We start from the raw sequence: 19,901 nt of genomic DNA, 5'->3' as shown, positions 1-19,901 counted from the left end.
CCGACCCGTCAGGGTAAGGTCGGGTATCCATCCTCTAGTTACAGTAACTAATCAGCTGTGCGCCGTGATACACAGTTACACTAACCACCGTGGTGTCACTATGGAGTTTGTTTTATACATCCTGCTCTTTGAAAATCCCGCGAGAACATCCATCCTATGGATTCCGGGGCCTCAGCTGCAAACCGTGCAGATCCAGAATTTTCATCAGTCCCCTGACTGTATCTTGAGTGACAACGTAGCAGCCTGAATGCACTTCAAATGCTTCATTTTATTTCCATGGGACATGCCACATCTGGCCAGCTGATCCTGGAGTAACGTCGTTATGTCACACAGATCTGAATGTTCATTCCTTCTGAACAACCGCTAAATCCTCAGGTGCCGGCGTAAAGTCCATGGATTAATTGTAATACCATAAATATCATTGCTTAAACCAAGTTGAAAGTACATTTTTATCAAATTAAACAAGTCGGCCATGTTTGGCTCTCAATGAAGAAATAAATGCATCAATGCGTCACAAAAATAGGGAAAAAATTTGCACAAACAAAAGAACGAAAAAGTTACTCCACAAAACATTTAAATTAACAATAATTTAAAAAAAAAAATAAAATAGCCCAAAAGAACAAATCAAATATATAATGTATTATTCAGAAAAACAGATTTATCTATTTTTTTTATTAATGAATACAATATGCTTCCGTAATTGATTGATTGATTGATTGATTTTGGCAATCAAAATACAAATACATATTTTTGTACATAAGCTAAAAATTTAAGAAAGGTAAAGAAAAAAAAAAATTACATACCATCAATATCCCTGCAGAAAAGCTGAAATAAAGAAGGGTTTATCACAGGGGGCGAGGCCACAAACATGTGACTGTATCTGATCTGAGTCTCATATGATCAACATTCATGTCAGTATTAGACAACAAATGGTTTGTGTGTGTTTTATTGTCATTTTGTAAACTAGTACAGTGCCCATCAGAGGTTTGAATTCATATATTGGGAGGAGCTTAAGTAGAGTTGTCAATTATGGCCAAATGAGTATGTGTTTGAAGGTTGGATGTACAAAGAGGTGTACATACAAATCTGAAGTGTTAAAGCGTTCCTCCTGCTGCTGAGGTGTTTCTGCTGCACTACTACTGCTTGCCTCGCACACAGTAGTAGTAATAGAAATAATAATAGTGCATGCGGCTCAGACGCTCCTCTCATGTCCCGTTCAGTTTAACCCACGTCTATCATGACATCATCAGTTACAACATTCTGATTGAAACTCTGATGACATCACTGTTGATGACATCACCTGTGTTCTATGCGGGCCAGAGCCAATCACTGGAGTTCTAAAACAATGCAGGCCAGAGCCAATCACTGGAGAGCCCACCCATTTTAGGACATTGGTATATTTAGTGACGTGCCGTGAGCACTAGGGTTGGGTAGGCAGGGCGTTCCAAATCGAGACCACCAATGTCAACACCAATGACAATTTCATGTTCCTGCTGGCAAGTGTTAATTCAATTCAATTCAATTCAACTTTATTTGTATAGCGCAATTTACAACAAAGTCATCTCAATGCACTTATCAAAATATAAAATTCATAATAATAAAAGAAAAAACCCAACAAGATCCACATGAACAAGCATTTAGCCATCTAACAAAATCAACAACGTAAAACACCATTAAAGAAACATAAACAATTATTTAATATAGCCTCCATAATCTCCCAACAAGATATATCTCATGACACGGCAGCACATCCGAAACACAGAAACACGGAGAAAATGGAGACAACAACAACTCAGAACAGCCTCAGTGAGGGCCATCCACAAAGTCAATACTTCCATTCACTGTGGAAAATGTGAACAATGTTCTGACCTTACCTTTGCTGAAGCTCTGGTAGCTCAGGTGTTGGTCTCCCATCTTTTAAAAGCTGTCATTTTTCCTCAAAAAAAAAAGTTTCTTTATCGTCTCTAGCGCTGTCATCCTGACTGTAGTGTCATCCCGCTTTTTGCTCGAGAACGTAGCAGCAGCGGTCACGTGATATCAATTCACTAATGCACTGTGAACTTACGTATAGCATTTAGCATAGCGCGGTTACGTCCAAAGGCAGCGTAGAGAGCTGCCTTTTTACATAACTGGTTTTAATCTTGTGGAACTGACTGCACATGCACAAATACATAAAAACATGCTATGGGAACAGAGGTAGAGCAGCAATGTGCTTTTGAGAAGGGATGTGGCCTCCTCCTGGCTTACAGCGGTTAGGAAGTAGCAATGTTTAGCGATTTGGGCTATGAAAAGCACAAAATACTGACACTTTCAAACTTATAGGTACTGTAGATGATCGGAAATCGAAAAATAAATAATTTATAATTATATTATAATTAAAACCAATAATCAAAATATTAATTCATTGTTCCTGTTATTTTGTGTATTTATGAGCTCTTTTGGTGTGTTTTTGGATCATTTTGTGTATTTTCATGTCATTTCAATGTATTTTTTATCATTTTGTGTATTTTTGTTGTTTTGTGTGTTTTTTTGTAGTTTGATGTGTTTTTTAGAAAAAAATGTTTACTTACCATGTTATTAAGTCATTTGTGTACATTTGTTTTCATTATACTGTATGTCTATTTGTGATTTTGTGTATTTCCCTGCCATTACTTCACTTTATTTCAGTTTGAAAAACAAAAATAAAATAATTTAATACATGATAATTTGTCAGAAATTGATAAACACTGAAGCCCAATGGCTTATTTTTGCATATCCGCTATCAATGAGCAAATCAAAATATCACATCAATCTAGTTCATTAGCACTAAATACATGATAGTTTAAAGTGGAAGTTAAAATCTTATTTTTGTGTATTTGTCATTGTTGCCTTGTGTGCTTTTATTGTGTGATATATTTTCTGCTTTTCTTAGTTTTTCTTAGCCTTTGCTGGCTTTGATCACCTTTGCCTGATTGTCGAATGTCTGCCAACTACATGGTGTCAGATTATAAATATATGTCTTGCATTCAACACTGCACTGTTGAAGTACTTCACACATCTATATTTTTGTTTTAAACATACATGGTTTTTTGGTTGTGTTATAAAACCATCTTGACAATAAAGATGAATCTTTAGAGATTTAAATAATTCTCTTAGCAGCCTGTTCACTTGGATGATGTGCTACACTTATGGAAGATAATAAGAGTTTGCCAAAAAAAATAGTTATGGCTTAACCCCAGGTATTATATTTGCACAGAACATTGTGATATAATCCTTGAAAATTTTTATTTTTTATTTATTCAGTTCATTTCAGACATGGTTGCAATCACAGAAATTCACTTTGACATTCAGAGCTGAAATCACATCGTCAGCTAAGTCTCAACACTTTAACATTTCTGCCACACACTGACGTGCAACACACCTCAACATGCACCACATCCCGACATGCATGTTTTTGCGAGGGCCCATTCAACGCTGCTTGCAGCTTTAATTGTACTTGAACTGTAATTGAACATGGGGTTCTGTTTTGGGGGTCATGTGGCCCCCGGGCCTTCAGTTTCCCATCACTGATTTAGCACACATTGGAACATATTTAAATGCAACACTGAATCATCTGACGTGTGATGACGTAACAAAGGAAACCTTGCTGTGTGATGACGTCAAGGTACTAGTGATGAGAAAGAACTTCCAGGTTCTAAACTGATTCTACCATTGGGTTTTAATCCTTTGACAAGTGTTTGAATTACCCCTGTGTTTTCTGAGAAAACTTTTCAAATCAGAATGGATGATACTGATTGGTCCGTCAAAAGAGTAATTTTCTTGATGTCAGGCAAGACACTCAATGAGCATCGCTTAGAAAGAAAATTGTGTGATGCCGTCATCAAAGTTGGAGATGAGGAGTTTCCGGTGCACAAACTCATCATGTGTGCCTGTATGCCATACTTCAGGTGAGAATTAGAGGAAATTTAACTTCATAAAATTCAGGGAAATTAGAATAAAGAAGCACAAACTCATTCTGTCTTTCAACATGTTTTACATGCAGACAAAAGATATGAAGAAATTTCAGTTGCAATGCACCATATTTGATCATGTTTTCGGTTCATATACAAACATGCATAACTACAGTTGAAGGTAGATCACCCCAATTAGCGTTTAAAGTCAATGTGTGTTTGGATTTTATTTTATTTTCATAATGTGAAGCCATAAGATTAAGATTTCATATTTAGTGATGTTTCAATGTGCTCAAAGTTATATGCAAGCACTTGAACCAGAGGTTCTCAAACAGCGACGCTTGACATCATGGGGTGGGAGGGGATAAATCCCCCTAGAAGGAACAACCGCTGCCCTCTACCCTCCGGAGCAAATGCACCACATACACCTATATCCATGATGGTTGGGTGGAGAGCAACCCCTTTCTTTGATTTACAACTCATACATTCACTAACCACACACATTCACAAAGAAGATAAGGAGGTATCTCTCCATTCCCAAATGGAGGGTGCTGGGTGGGACAACACATTCAGGTCTGTTGGGTTGGGGCCCGGCCCTTCTGTGGTTGATTTGGCCACCACGCAGAGCTTAAATACATCTAGATGGTGCGCTGGGCCTTTGGGGGTGTGGCTGGGTGTTTCTCTGTGCCGTCCCAGTCTTATGGGGTGTGGGGGGACCTTTTGTGGGGTGTGGATCGCCCCAGACAGATCCCAGACTATGCCCCGTTTAGAGAGTGTGGAGTGGCGCAGTGTGGGGTCAGGAAAAACAAGACCTCGGCACACAGAGGCACATCATAAAAAAAACCACACAATCACAAAACAATTTCAGAACATAGCACGTGTGGTCGGGGGGAGGAGACTTGTGGATGGGAGGATTGCAGCCAGCTGCTGGAGGGCGCGCAAGTGCAGAGTCCCTCCAGCAGCCACTGCATGGAAGAGAGAGGGGGTGTGGGGCCAAAGAAGGCGGTGAAACATGATCCCATTCTGTACTGATTTCAGCCCAGGCGCAGATGATGTGAGATGACCTCAGAGATCAAAAACAAAGTTCCAGGTGGCGGTGGGGAAAGGATGAGGAAGAGGGGGACAGAGCTTCAGTCGACACAACATTGCTGTGAATAGATAACCCAGCCTTGATGGCTGGCTGTGATGGAGCCGAATGCAGATAAGGATTTGTTTTTTGGCCGGCAGCACAATTTTTCCATGCAGCCTACAGTTTGTCTCTCAGCAGTAAATCCAATCAACTTCTCCAAGCTTAATTTCAACCCGCGTAGACAATCTGAGTTTGTTTATTGCATTAGTGTGAGTGTTGAGAGCTCTGCCCAATCCATCCGAAATGACTGGCAACCTTCCCAAAACAGCTGCCGATGTAATTTGGTAAGATAGCTGCCATCTCCAATCAACAGCATACCTGCTATCACAATTCCAATCATGTAGATGTCTTTCATGTCCTCCACAGAAAGGATGGACAGACACACAATCCTCCACTCCCACGAGTCCATCGCGTATCCCGCGGCAAGCGTTACGCTAGGACAGGCGGCCTCACCTCTGCCCGTTCTCCTTGTTGAAAAAATTTGGTCAATTATCTTGAGAGACCAGCTGAGGCAGGTCTGGCAAGGTATTCAGCACATCACCAATTACAGACTCCAATGGGAACCCTCAGCTGAGGGAGGAGCTCAAAAACTTCTTTGCCCCCTTTGAGATTGAGCCATCGAAGTTAGGTGCACTTCAGCCACCTGCTCAGAGCAGTTCCTGCATCACAGTGGTGGAACAAGATGTGCATCACATCTTGAGGGAGGTGAACCCAAGGAATGCTGCTGGACTTGATGGTGTTACTGCATGTGTGCTGAAGGGCTGCGCAGAAAAGCTTGCCAGAGTCTTCACCAGCATATTCAAAAGTCCAATCCACTGTTCCACCCTGCCTGAAGTCTTCCACCATAGTCCCGCTGCAGAAAAAACACAACATAAGCACCCGCAATGACTACAAACCAGTGGCACTCACTCAATTTATCATGAAGTGATTAGAGAAGCTGGCCCGGAGTCACATCGTTGCCTGTCTTCCACCAACTTTAGCTAGACACCAGTTTGCCTATAGGGAGAATGGGTCCACAGAGGATGCAGTAGCCACTACCCTCCGGGCCAATCTGTCTCTTTTGGAGCAACCAGGGACCTACATCAGAATGCTTTGTGGATTTTAATTCTGCATTCAATACCATACTCCCACACAAGCTGGCGCAGAAACTAACAGGCCTGGGAATTAATGACTATCTGCTGGTGGATTCTGGTCTTCCTGTCTGACTGTTCCCAGAAGGTCAGGGTAGGCACCCACACTTCCACAGCCCTCAACCTCAGCATCAAATTCCCACAGGGCTGCATGCTCTTCACCTTGTACAACTATGCCGACAGCATCATTTATTTATTTATTTATTTATTTATTTATTCAGTTTATTTCCGACATGGTTACATTCACTTTTTTTTTTTTTTTTTTTTTTTTCCTTTTTTTGTACATGCCGAAAAAGGAGACGAGAGAAGCAGTTTGCTTATCCGGGTCCCGTCCCCTGTTTTACCATCGCAGATTTACATGGGTTTACATGTCTCTCTGGTCAAACATTCTTGATTTCTTCTGAACGTCCATCTGTAGTCAGTGTTGTCCTCTCTATCTTTTTTTGTGTTGGCCTTGTTCCCTGCCAGACGTTGTTAGCATTCCTCCAGTTCAAGAATAGTTCCTCTTTCGAAGGTGTTTGGAAGGTTTTTCCCTTTTCACTTCAGCAACAACATCATACAGTTTGCGAATGACACCATGACTCAGGCTCATCTCCGGGGTGGATGAGACCGCCTACTGCAACGAGGTAGAGAGGCTGTCAGGATGGTGCAAGGACAACAACTTGTTCCTCACCACTGCAAAGACCAAAGAGATGGTAGTGGATTACAGAGGGAAAAAAACAAACATCCATCCACTGTTCATCAATGGGGGCCTGTGTGGAGAAGGTGGCTGACTTCAAGTTTCTGGGCGTCATCATCAAGGGGGACCTCACCTGGACACCACAGCTATTGTGAAGAAGGTCCAGCAGGGACTGTATTTCTTCGAACTCTACAGGAAACAACTTTCTGAGAAGCTGCTGTTAAAGTTTCATCTATGTTCCATAAAGAGCATACTGACGGACTGTGTCTGTTTAATTTGCCAGATAGACAGAAAAGCACTCCAGAGTCATCACCACCGCTCAGAAGATCATTGGCTGCACTCTCCCTCCAATGGATACAATTCCCACTGTCTCACAAAAGCCAGGAACACAGTGAGGGACTCACCTCATCCTGGTAACCACTAGGGGTGTCCCATCTAAAGAACCACACGATTCGATTATGATTCAGGGTGCTACGATTCTATTAACAATTATCACGATTTTTTATGCATCTTTTTTTTCTTTTCCTCACTTTGAGGCTACTTCATACTTTTAAACAAGGTAGAAGGTATCCATTAATTAGAGCAGTGGTTCCAAATTCTGTTGACCCCTGGGGGGGCCTCAGGAGGCCATAACGACAGATTTACGGCACTCAGATTTGTACGTCACTTGCACCACAGATAAACACGGACAACGTTTTTAAAAATTAAGTGTTGGTTAATACAGACCAAGGGAGAGGGCAACAGAGGAGAGTGGAGAAATACCACTGCAAACTCGGCGGTCCCCCATCCTCACCGAGGGGGCTCAGGGCTGATCTGCTTCCTCCAGGGGGGTCTGGGTCTCTCTTTCACCCCCACAAACAGCATCAGCCCTTGCCATGGGTAAGCTCTGCACCCATCAGGCACTCTACATCCCCGCGCTCATGGGGGTGTGTGGGCAATGCTTCTGGCCTGGTTTGCCATCTGTCGCTTGGAACCAAAACCCCACTCTGCGCCTGCAGGCGTGGCGTTCTTGCCCCATCCAATGCGCACTCAGGGTTCCCAGCAGGCCTCCCTTTCTCCTCTGGGGGAAGGGAGGTGGGTTCAATGTCTCCGGAGCGATGTATTGGAAGCACACTTCAAGTCACCACTTGTTTGAGCTTCTGCCATCAGGCAGGAGATATATCTATCTATCTATCTATCTATCTATCTATCTATCTATCACTCTCAGCACAATCAAAGAAGTTGACTCTATACCCACCCCTTCCATTGTCCTACCCTGACTCTCTCTTCCCTCTTCCTTTCTCCCTCACCACTGTGTAACACTGCCCTCTCTTTTTATATTCTCCCTTTAATTTGTTCTTACCCTTCCTTAGGCAGGGCTGGTCATTTAATCATAGAAGATAATACATGTTTGTCACTGTTGATATACTGTTTATGTTGCATGTTTTAGAAATGTTTTCTTTCTCACTAATCCCACTTGTCTCTCCTTCTTGACTCACAGCGCCCTGATCTTTGACTGGTCAGAACCTGAACGCAGGGTGTTTGTGTTTGATGAGGTAACTCCTGAAATAATGGAGCTGATCATTACCTTTGCATACACCAACAATGTCACTCTGACCAACGACAACGTCTTTGATCTGATGATCGCAGCTGATCGCTACAATATAAGAAGCCTTGTCGACGTCTGCTCTGAATTCGTTGACAATCATCTGAGTCCAGAGAACTGTGTCAGGGTGTGGCAGGTGACAAACACCATTTATTCTCCCGTCCTGCAGAAAAGGGTGTTTATCTTCATCTGTGATCATTTTGAAGAGGTTGTGAAATTAGAAGACTTTCTTCAGCTTCAAGTGCATGAGCTGGCTGACATCCTGGAATGTAATGGACTTAATGTACAGCAGGAGAGCACAGTCTTTGAAAGCATCTTAAAGTGGATCGCCCACATGCCTAATGAACGACGGGACAACATCACTACTCTCTTATCAAAGGTAATTATAATGTGTCTTTACATCATTTGAGCTTTTAGATTAATTGTTTCATATCATACTCTTCTTATAAGAAAAAAACAGGAACAGATAGTAGAAAAAGCAATTGAAGAAATAATTAAGAAACTTACAGTCGAATACGCAGCAAACCCATCTGAACTTTCATGGAAAAAAACTCCTGAGCAAATCAGCTTAAACACAACAAAGAAAAATATTTTATAGTGGCAATTTCTGATAATTTAGGTCAAACTTTAAACTTACCTCAGGACATTATGAAGGTTTTTCATGATTATTATCAAAACCTTCATCAACCCTGACCCTGAAGATATTAAAACCTCCCTCAATAAGTTAAACCTACCGCAGCTCACCATAGAACAGAAAACCACCTTAGACTCACCATTAACCTTACAAGAACTACGAAATGCTTTGGATAGCATGTCAACAGGCAACTCACTCCGTCCAGATGGGTTCCCTGCTGAATTCCTAAAACACTTCTAGTCAATGCTGGCTCCGTTTTTTTCAGAGAAGTTACAGAGATTAAAAATAAAGGTTATGTAGGAGGTCACATGAATACAGCGAACATTATCACTTAAACCAGAGAAGAACCCCATGTTACCCTCAAGCTACCGTCCCATCTCACTTATTAACACAGACATAAAAATGATTTTCAAAGCACTCAATTATATATTAAGACCAGACAGGATTTATTAAAAATAGACACTCCACAGACAGTGTGAGAAGACTGTTTAATTTGATCAACATGGCACAGAACTCTAAAAAGAAAACACTAATCTTGTCACTTGACGCAGAAAAAGCATTCGATAGAGTCAACTGGTCATTCCTCCTTGCTGTCCTTGACAAATTTGGCTTTGGAGAATCATTCATACAATAGGATCTCCACCCTGTACACTAAACCTAAGACCTCAGTAACCACAAACATAATAACATCCCAAAGCTTCACACTGGCTTTTGATGGCAAAATTATTATTATTTTTCTATCTAGGTGAGTTCAATGGACTTCTTACTGTATTTTGGCGTTCTCTCCTGTCAGTCTGCACACACGCAATTTCCTCTTCCTCCCGAACATGCCGCGTGTCAGTGCTTCCCCCGTTTTTTTTATGGTTTTATCTCACCATCGCCACACTCTCTAATAGTCGACTAAAGTTCCACACATGCTCTGGTCGGGCGTGCGCTGCTGTGCGCTGGTAGGAACATTGACGTCATCTCTCGTAGCACCATTTTCTGTCTCGTAAACTCCGTCATCAGTGGCTAATCTCTCATCTAAAGGTGCACTGCTGCCACCTTCAGGGCACCAGTTGGATACTACATCACACTACAGCTTAGATATTGATGAAGGACCTCCACCAGGGTGTTTTCTACTAATCTCCGTGAAAAACATGAATAACGAGTTATCTCGTCAATGGCACTGAGTGAGTTAAAAAGTTTTATAAATTCTTTTTACAAATAAAAGGCTTTGAAAAGTATTAAATTGTGTTAATTTCAGATTAGATAGGTCTTAAATGTGCTTTAGTCACATCACCACAACAATTTCTGACAGACTGAATGCTCTTCTCATTCCCATTCCATCTCGCCATGTGTCTGTGGTTCATACACAGCACATTAGAGATGTAACGATTAATCGTAAGGCAGATAAAAATCGATTCATAGGTATCACGATTGACATCTATACTTTGAAAATTGAATCGCAGTACTTTTTTAAACAGCAGAGGGCGCTATATATTTATCCCTTCTCTTGTTCAGCCGTGTACGCAGTGCTTCTACTTTCTGTCTGGTCGTCTTCTACTCTTCAACATGTTTATAAATATTTCTTTACCCCTTTAGCACCGAAAGAATATCTGTAATATTACGTGAATATCTGTATGTCACATTTTTCTATTAGCTCTGTCTGCTAGCATAGCATCTCTTCTTCACTGCAAGATAGCTGCATGCCAACCGACCACCGGGTTACCAGTGCCCTCTGCTGGTTCAAACAAATATCTGACGTAAATCAGTGCAATGACTGTTTTTTTTTTTTTTTTAAAGTCCAATTGTTAAGGCACAAAATACATTTTCAGTTGCACTTTTAAAAAGAAAAATAATTATTATGCAGTTTTGCATTGTTTACTATAGAACCAGAATTTAAATTAATAGGCTTCTTCATTTGTATTATTCCTTTATTTAGGATTTAGGATGCTTTTGACAATGAAAAATAAAAGGAAAATAATACAGCATTTTCTATTTTTCAGGAATATTTTTCAGTCATCATTTGACTACAGTCCCATTTTGTAAAATAAATCGTGAGAGAATCGTATCGTGAACCCAGTATCGTGAATCGAATCGTATCGGGAGTTGAGTGAATCGTTACATCCCTACAGCACATCCAAGAAAATCACACCATTTACAAGTCAGGCTCATGTTAGTACTACAGACAGACCACAGAATTATGGCAATCAGAGCTCAATCACTGCAGAAAGTATGCTGCACTCCATTTCCTACACTGACTCCCTCTTCCCTGTTCCCTTCCCCCTCACCTAGGTGTAACACTGCCCTCTCTTTTTATATCTTCCCTCTAATAAAGTGTTTCTTACACTTCCTTAGGGAGGGCTGGTGATGGTCACAATTAAAAAAAAAAAAAAAAAAATCATTTATTTAATTGCAATAACAAAACATGCATTGCTGTCTTTAAAAGATTGCACTTCTTGTAGTGTTGACCTTTAACAGCATGTGCAGACAAAGTGAAAAAAATTAAAATAAAGTGTTTTTATTGTAAAAGGGAATTTGACGTCTTATAGCTATGAAGGTATTCTTTAAAATGCCTTTAGAGTGGCCAACCAGCAGACCATTGTTAGCATGAAAAACAAAGGAAATCAATTAATAACATGATAGCATTAGGCCTGGGCAATATATTGAGAATCAAGATACATCAAGATTTTTATTTTGGCATTTTGCATTCGCAAATTTAACTCTGAATGGTATTTCAGGGAAGACTTTATTGAGTTAAAAATATCAAGGATTACTTAATATTGTATGTCACCATTTAGAGAACAAATATTGAGATATGAGTTTGGTGCATATGGCCCAGCCCTAGATAGCAACAAACATGTAAGAGAGTGGGTTCAGATCTAGATGTGAAGTGAAGAAGTGAATTAGAAGCTGTATAATGAGCTGAGGAGACTATTCCCTGCAGACTTCCTGAGGGTGTAGATGAGTTAAAGCAGTTTCCTACAATACAACCTTTAAAAGAAGATTTGTCGAAACCTACAGCATTTTCAATGAGAATAACCATGAACCCAGGAATAGGGATTGAGAATTGTGTTCATACTTGGATGTTTTTAGGCTTTTCTAATGATGACTTTTGCCTTCTTGCTGTTTAGGTGCGACTGGGACTGTTAAGTCCTACTTACCTCCAGCTCACTGTGTTAACCAATGATGTGGTGACAGCAAACGATGATTCCAAGCTCATGGTCCTTGATGCCATCAAAATCATGAGTGAACTTGAAGAAAACTCTACGCCTGGAATCTACCATGAAATCGCTGTCCCTCGCTTGCCAAACAGCATTCTATTGGCCACTGGAGGATGGACTGATTTCAATCCAACTGATGAAATTATGTCCTATGACTACAGAACTGACTGCTGGTTCAGAGGACCACTGAGCAAATTGATGCATCCTGTAGCTTACCACGGCTCCGCCTTCCTCAATGAATATCTCTACATTGTGGGGGGCAGGAAAGACACAGAGTGGCTCAACAGTGTGCACAGGTTCCAGTTTTTCACACAGACTTGGAATGAGGTGGCACCAATGCACCAGCGACGCTGCTATGTGAGTGTGGCTGTGCTGGACGAGTGCATCTACGCCATGGGAGGCTTTAATGGAGTTGATCGACTAAAAACGGCTGAAGTCTACCAGCCGGAAACCAACCAGTGGACATTCATTTCTCCAATGAATAGTGTTAGGAGTGATGCCAGCTGCACCACGCTGAGAGACAAGGTAGGTGATGGTATAATTCTATAGATATTTCTCTTTGTGAGTAATACTAGCACAACTGCACCAAGTTCAACAAGATTTGGGTTGTAGTGACCATTTATCAATGCAGTAAATAATACAGCAGTAATGTAGAGAGCCAGGAAAACCAGCTCAAAGAGGGCTCAGTACTGGTTCTACAAATCAAATAGCTTTAATAAGTCGGCTGCAACACGCCTGCATCAAACATCAAAGAAGAAGGAAACATTTTTAATTGAAGTTTTTTCATCTGTTTTCCTTCAAAGCCAACAATTATTATTTTTTTGCTGTAGTCTCTCATGGACATTTTGAAAAGAAAACCAAAGCTTAACAAACTCTTCTTTTTTTGCCCTCAGATTTACATTTGTGGTGGTTTCACTGGGGAACATAGCCTGCATACCGCTGAGTGTTATAACCCCAGCACAAACCAGTGGACACCGATTGCCCCCATGAGCACAATTCGTAGTGGACCCGGGGTTGTCACTTATATGGACGAAGTTTTTGTTGTGAGTATTTATAGCTTTATTTTATTTTAAGAACAGGCTCAAGAACCACTTTTTCAAATTAGCTTTTAACTAATTATTAATTCATTTCAGGATGGTTATCTTTCATGTTTTTATTGTTATCTTTTGTTGTTTTTATAGTTTTAGTAGTTTTATAATTGTTATATTTTATGTTCTTACAGTTTTATTTTGTTTAGGATTACTATCCCAGTGTTTCCTAGGGTGGAGCCCTCTGCACTGGGGGCTGCAATGGGTCGTGGCTGCAGAGCTGCTGTCTTGTGGCCCTCAGTGTTAATAATTAGCTTTTACTGTTTTGCATTATGTTTTAGATGTTTCAACACTAACTAATGTTTAGACATTGCAGATCTACTTTATACGCAGATGACTGACTGGCTTATTTACTCCCACAGGTTGGTGGATTCACTGGAACCCACCGTCTGTCTTCTGCTGAGGCTTACAACCCAGTGACCAACACATGGCGCAATGTCCGCAAAATGTTGACACCCCGCAGCAACTTTGGCATAGCAGTCGTCGACAAGCGTGTCTTTGTTGTTGGTGGTTGGTGCGGAACTCTGAGCAACCGTGTCGAGTGCTACGACTCCACCACAAACTCCTGGTTCCAGGTGTGCGAGCTGAACGCACCCCGCAGCGCCCTGAAATGTCCTTTGCTGTCTGGATTTCCCCTCATGGATGAGTACTCTGCTCCCTGTTACGTTCTACCCATTGATGAGAATGAAGAGGAGCCCATTTCTGAGGACTAGGTATAAGACCCGTGATGCTCTCCATACGAACCGACCAAATTAGTTCATCTAAACCTGGCTCTTTTGTAATATACACTATGTACATATACAGTACATCCTGAAAGTATTCACAGCGCATCATTTTTTCGGCATTTTGTTATGTTACAGCCTTATTCCATATCTTATAGAATTAACCTCTTTCCTTAAAATTTTACACAAAATACATAAATGACATTGAGAATAAGTTTTTTTAGATTTTGCTAATTTAAGAAAATAAGAAATCTAAGAAATCACATTTACACACCTATCTATATAAGGTCCCACAGTTGATAGTGCATGTCGGAGTGTGTGTGTGGGGGGGGTTGTGCCAGAGGGGTTAATTGGAATCTCCATATATGATTTAAAAAAGCCAGGTGGTTGCGGTTGAATTCCTGTATAATTTATCTATTTAGCTTGTTTGTTTCTTCTATTGTCTTTCAGAATGGGGTAAAGCATTTTCCTCCTGTATGGTAGCTATTTCATTGTTCCATATATCGAGTCCACATGTAGTCCCTTTCAGTTCCTTTCCTCAACTTTTAACAAACGCAGGCAAAAGAGTCAAAATGTTTTATTTCTCCACCAACTGTTACAGAGTGGAATTTACGTCACTTAAGAAAACTTTTATGTCCCGTAACTCCTTGGCCACTTCTTCTATAGCTGCAATTGTGTCTCTTTGAACTTTCAGGACTGCATCCGTGAGGACGAGGCTGCTGCGGGAAGGCGGACAAGGTGCTGTGGAGCCCCCGACCTCACTCATTCCAGCCACAACACCACCGACCCAGCTGGAACACCCTGGTACTGAAGACAAACACACACTGAATAAAAATATAAACGCAACACTTTTGCTTTTGCTCCCATTTTTCATGAGCTGAACTCAAAGATCTAAAACATTTCTTATATCCATAAATTACCTTTTTCTTACAAATATTGTTCACAAATCTGTCTAAATCAGAATCAAAAATCAATAAGTTTTTTATTTGCCAAGTACAGTTTAAAACAGCACAAGGAATATGACTTGGCAGTTGGTGCAAAGAACAAAAAACAAAAAGCAAACCAGAAACAATAATAATGATATAAATATAATATAACCTTATAATAGGCAGACAGAAGATTATAATATAAACTTCTGTCTGCCTCCCCCCCTCCGCTCTTTGTTAATCATTACAATTGCCTCTCCTCCTGCCTCGACCAACCTGCCCCCTTCAAAACCTAATCAGTCTAATTTACACACACCGCCCCCTGGTACACCCCCGACCTCAGAAAACTAAAAACCCACAAACGTCAACTTGAACGTCTCCACAAAAATAAAACGGTTTAACAGTCCATCTTCGAGCCTAGTCCGATCACCTTCAAATATATAAAACTGCTCTCAACACTGCCCACTCTAACTACTACTCCAACCTTATCCACAACAGCTTCAATAACCAAAAGTCTCTCTTCCCCACCGTCAACAAACTCCTCAAACCCTGTGACAACATTTCCCACTCATTAAACACAGACAAATGCAACTCCTTCCTATTATTCTTCCAATCAAAAATTAACACCCTCTACAGTTCCTTAAATATTTCTCTCATCCCCGCCCACTCGTCACCTGCCTCCGCCCCTCTTAACACTTCTCTCTCACCAAATTTACACCTGTCTACCCAGTCAGTTGAACTGTTAAAAATCCTCTCCACCATGAAAACCTCCACCTGCGTACTTGACCCCGTCCCACTCCCCTTTGTTAAGCACTGTTTCCCCACCATCTCCCACGCCTTTATCACATCCTGTCTTGACTACTGCAATAGCATCCTCTTTGGTACAACCTCCACACTCCTAAATAAACTCCAATACATCCAAAACGCAGCTGCCCGCTCACGAGACCACATCACCCCTGTCCTCCAAAACCTCCACTGGCTCCCCGTTCTTCAGCGCATCAAATTAAAACTCCTCCTTCTCACCCATAAAGCCCTTAATAATCAGGCCCCCTCCTACCTCACAAATCTGCTCCACCTCTACACTCCCTCCCGTAGCCTCAGCTCCTCAGATGCAAACCTTCTCAGTGTACTTTTTATATAGTTCAATGGTGAAACCGTCCGGCCCTGCAGTCTTATTATTAGTAAAAGATTTCATGGCATCCACAATTTCCTGAATTGAGATGTTAAGGCATCTTGTGCAGTCTTGCTTAGCTTAGGAAGAGGTAGACCTCCAAACCAGTCAGAAAGATTCCCATTTGCTTTTGACATATAGAGTTGCACGTAAAACAATCATTAATGCCTTTTGGGTCAACAACTAGTTCCCCTGTTTTTGACCTGATTTTATGAATGGTTCTGCTGGCCTGTAAGCCTCTTAGCTGCCTAGATAGAAGTTTATGAGGCTCATTTCAGAGCTCAAAATGTCTTTGCCTTAATTTAAGCAGCTGGCCCTGCACCTGGGGCCTCATTTATAAACACTGCGTACGTACAAAAGAAAGCGTACGCCACATATAAGCAAAGTTTGGAATTTATGAAAACAAAACCGGGCGAGATAATGTGCACGGCTCCACGCACAAAATCATGAAAAACAGGAAACTCTGACCCCAACAGAAAAAGGATGAAACTAAAGACACCTCTGTGAAATTGATACATTTGTGTGAAATAATCAAACATTGCACATTTCACAATACATATCGGGCGCACGGTGGCTTAGTGGTTAGCACGTCCGCCTCACAGCAAGAAGGTCCTGGGTTCAAGCCCTGGGGTGGACACTTGGGTCCTTTCTGTGTGGAGTTTGCATGTTCTCCCCGTGCTGCGTGGGTTTCCTCCGGGTACTCCGGCTTCCTCCCACAATCCAAAAACATGACTGTAAGGTTGATTGGAGTCTCTAAATTGCCCATAGGAGTGAATGAGTGGTTGTCTGTCTGTCTGTGTTGCCCTGTGATGGACTGGCGCCCTGTCCAGGGTGTACCCCCGCCCAGCGCCCTATGAGAGCCAGAGATTGGCACCGGCAGACCCCCGCGACCCTGATAAACGGGTATAAGCGGGTATGAAAATGGATGGATGGACAATACATATCATATATGAAGGACATAATCGCTGTAATAACTGTGTTCTTAAATACAGAGTTATATTCCTTTTTTTGGACCTACTTGCTCTTTTCTTTTTTACGGTTGCAGGCAGGTTTATATTAAAAAAAATTAAAAAACAAAAACCTACGTGATCCCTGCACAACACAGCTGGTGAATTTGGCTGCAACACCTGTAGCTGTTTCATGCAATTAAATGATGGTTGAATATAAAACGGCACGCACCCACACTGTGTAAAGATACACAATGGCTTATTTGGCTCTGCTGGAGGACTTGGCGCAACAGAGACTCCGAAGGGAAAGGATCTTTCCCGACCAACAGGACCTATTGGCTAATGACGCCTGGCTTATGAGCCGGTACTGGCTGCCATGCAGTGTTCTCCTGGACCTCTGTGATGCGTTGGGCCCAGCGTTACAGAGACACACCAGAAGGAACCATGCCATACCTATCCCTATACAAGTACTAACAACACTGGGTTTTCTAGCAACCGGGACCTTCCAGAGGGAACTTGCTGACAGGTCGAGGATGTTGCAGCCTACCTTCAGTAGTATTATGCCGGGCGTGTTAGGAGGTATCATTGGTTTGTCACAACGGTACATTAACTTTCCTTACACGGTGGGTGAAGAGGCAGACAGTAAAATGCAATTTGCAGCAGTGTCTGGTTTTCCCAATGTAATCGGAGCTATAAGGGCCCAGAGTGAATGAAAATGCTTTCGGTTAACGAAAACATTCTCTGAATGTGCAAATTATATGTGACGCAAACAAGATGCTCACAAATGTAGTGGCTTGTTGGCCTGGGTGTACCCATAATTCCTTTACTCTAAGACACAGCAGTGTAGGGCGCAGACGACGCTGGAGCTGTGCAGGAAGGCTGGCTTCTGGGTAATAAATGTGTACCCCTGGATTAAAAAAAAATTAATACACTACTGCAGAACTTAACTCTGTCTCTAACTTGCAGGTGACAGTGGGTATCCACTTAAACGGTGGCTGCAGCCCACAGAGCAACGAGGGTCAACACCTCTTTGATGCCCTTTACCTCCTTGGTTACTTCCCTGATAGAGTCTATTGTGTCCCTCTGCACCTGTAGGACAGTGTCTGTGAGGACGTGGCAACCGCTGGAAGGCACAAGAGGTGCTGTGGAGCCCCTAGCCTCACTCACTCACTCATAGCACCACCGACCCAGCTGGAACACCATGGGACTGAAGAAATATATAATTTTTTTGTTTTACAAGTCTAATTAAACTATTGTGATGACATTCAAAATGTATGTTTTATTTATATCATTACCTTCATCTCGTGCTTCGGGCGCATTCAGTGGCTCGAACGCCTCTGGTGGTTCGGGCACATTTGGAGCATCAGACGCATCGGTGTCACCGTCCATCTCCATCAACACACCGCTCAGGAGGGATTCACTGATGATCCCCGCCAGCCTTTGGCCTGCGAGGCTGAGCTCCACTGTGCCCTGCCCACCACCTGTAGCAGAGATGCTTTTGCGTTGCAGGGTGATGCGCCTTTTCACCTCCACTTTGACGTCCGACCACTTCTTTTTCACCTCCGCCACGGTCCGAATTCTCAGAGGCAGCGCTGTTCATGGAGTCTGCCAGACGCCTCCACTCCCCCGCCTATCTGACATTCGTAACGCCCGAATTGTGCCCACCTAATAAAATCCTTTTTCGTCCTTTTACCATCTGTCATGTTGTGTCTATGAATATTCATTTAGGGCATCCAACTGAATTTTTATGGGCAGCAAATGGGCAGAGCAAAGTGTTTCTTCATGTGCGCCAACCTTCGAGGTGATTGTGATTTATAAACGGAAACAGGCGTGGGACGTATGTGCGCTCTCGTTTATAAATCGTAAAAAAAAAATTGGTATTTAGCATACACCAGCTGAAGTGTGCTTGCCTAGCCACACTTATCTAAATGATGCCCCTGATCAGACAATAGAGTATTAGATTCATATTTCAATATCAGAATATTTTGTAAAGTAGGGGGACTGGGAGAGGATCGATAAGCAGTTTCCAACTGCAGAAGTACTTTTTCTATCTCAGCAAGACGCTTCCTTTTCTCCCTCCTCATAGAGGTTTCTAAAGAGATAATATGACCTCTGCTGACAACCTTAAAAGTTTCCCATAGTTTGGAGTCATTAAAGGTACAGTCTGCAACTCTTATAAAAGTGACTTTTTGTCATATTTGCTAAAGCAGTCACTATGTAAGGACAGCTTTACATGAAACTAGTAGTTTGTGCAAAAAAAAAACAAAAAACAGGCTCATTGAGTCCCGCCCCCTGCTGCTCCTGCAGCATTTGGCAGCTGCGACCGAGCAAAAAGAACCAATCAGAGCCAGGATTGTGTCTAACAGCTGTTGCTCACAGGGCCCGCCCCTTTCCTGGAGCTAGAGCGCCATCTTTTTAACAGTGTATTGTCTGGAGGAGTAGAAGATGGAATTGGTGACTTTTCTGCTTGAAAGGTAATTACTGCTGCTTGATTTACATTATGTTTGATTTGTAATTGTTACACTAGAACTTTGTGATGCATGTGTTCATATGCGCAGCAGTCTCTGTGTGGTTGCTGTAAGTGACACTAAGTTGTTACTGCTGCTGAGGTGTGTGCACATAGAGAGAGAATCGCTGCAGTAATATGCTTTTAACAGAGCATGCTATATTACTGTGATGTTGCTGTCGGACTAACGTTAGCTTGTTAGCTAAAAGTTTGGAGGCAGGGCAAGAGAGCAGCGGTGGAGGGAGGTGG

At 42.0% G+C, this 19,901-nt stretch overlaps 1 protein-coding gene across 3 annotated transcripts; it reads left to right on the top strand.

Moving 5' to 3' along the window:
- The first annotated feature begins 3,700 nt into the window (after window positions 1-3,700).
- LOC114455336 (kelch-like protein 10) lies at window positions 3,701-14,943 on the top strand. 3 transcript variants are annotated; one of them, XM_028436514.1, is made up of 7 exons: window positions 3,701-3,926; window positions 4,968-5,079; window positions 8,348-8,831; window positions 12,203-12,817; window positions 13,186-13,335; window positions 13,743-14,093; window positions 14,797-14,943. In XM_028436514.1, exons 3-6 carry the CDS (start codon window positions 8,418-8,420, stop codon window positions 14,091-14,093), a joined length of 1,530 nt encoding a protein of 509 aa, XP_028292315.1. In that variant the 5' UTR covers window positions 3,701-3,926; window positions 4,968-5,079; window positions 8,348-8,417; the 3' UTR covers window positions 14,797-14,943. The 3 variants fall into 3 exon arrangements, with proteins under 3 accessions (XP_028292315.1, XP_028292314.1, XP_028292316.1); XM_028436513.1 differs by lacking the exon at window positions 4,968-5,079; XM_028436515.1 differs by lacking the exons at window positions 3,701-3,926; window positions 4,968-5,079 and adding an exon at window positions 6,668-7,746.
- The last annotated feature ends 4,958 nt before the right edge of the window (window positions 14,944-19,901 follow it).

The sequence above is a fragment of the Gouania willdenowi genome, chromosome 21 (assembly GCF_900634775.1).
Source record: "Gouania willdenowi chromosome 21, fGouWil2.1, whole genome shotgun sequence".
Lineage (NCBI taxonomy): Eukaryota > Metazoa > Chordata > Actinopteri > Blenniiformes > Gobiesocidae > Gouania > Gouania willdenowi.
The sequence above is the reverse complement of the archived record's forward strand: the minus strand, read 5'-3'. Positions and strand labels throughout refer to the sequence as shown.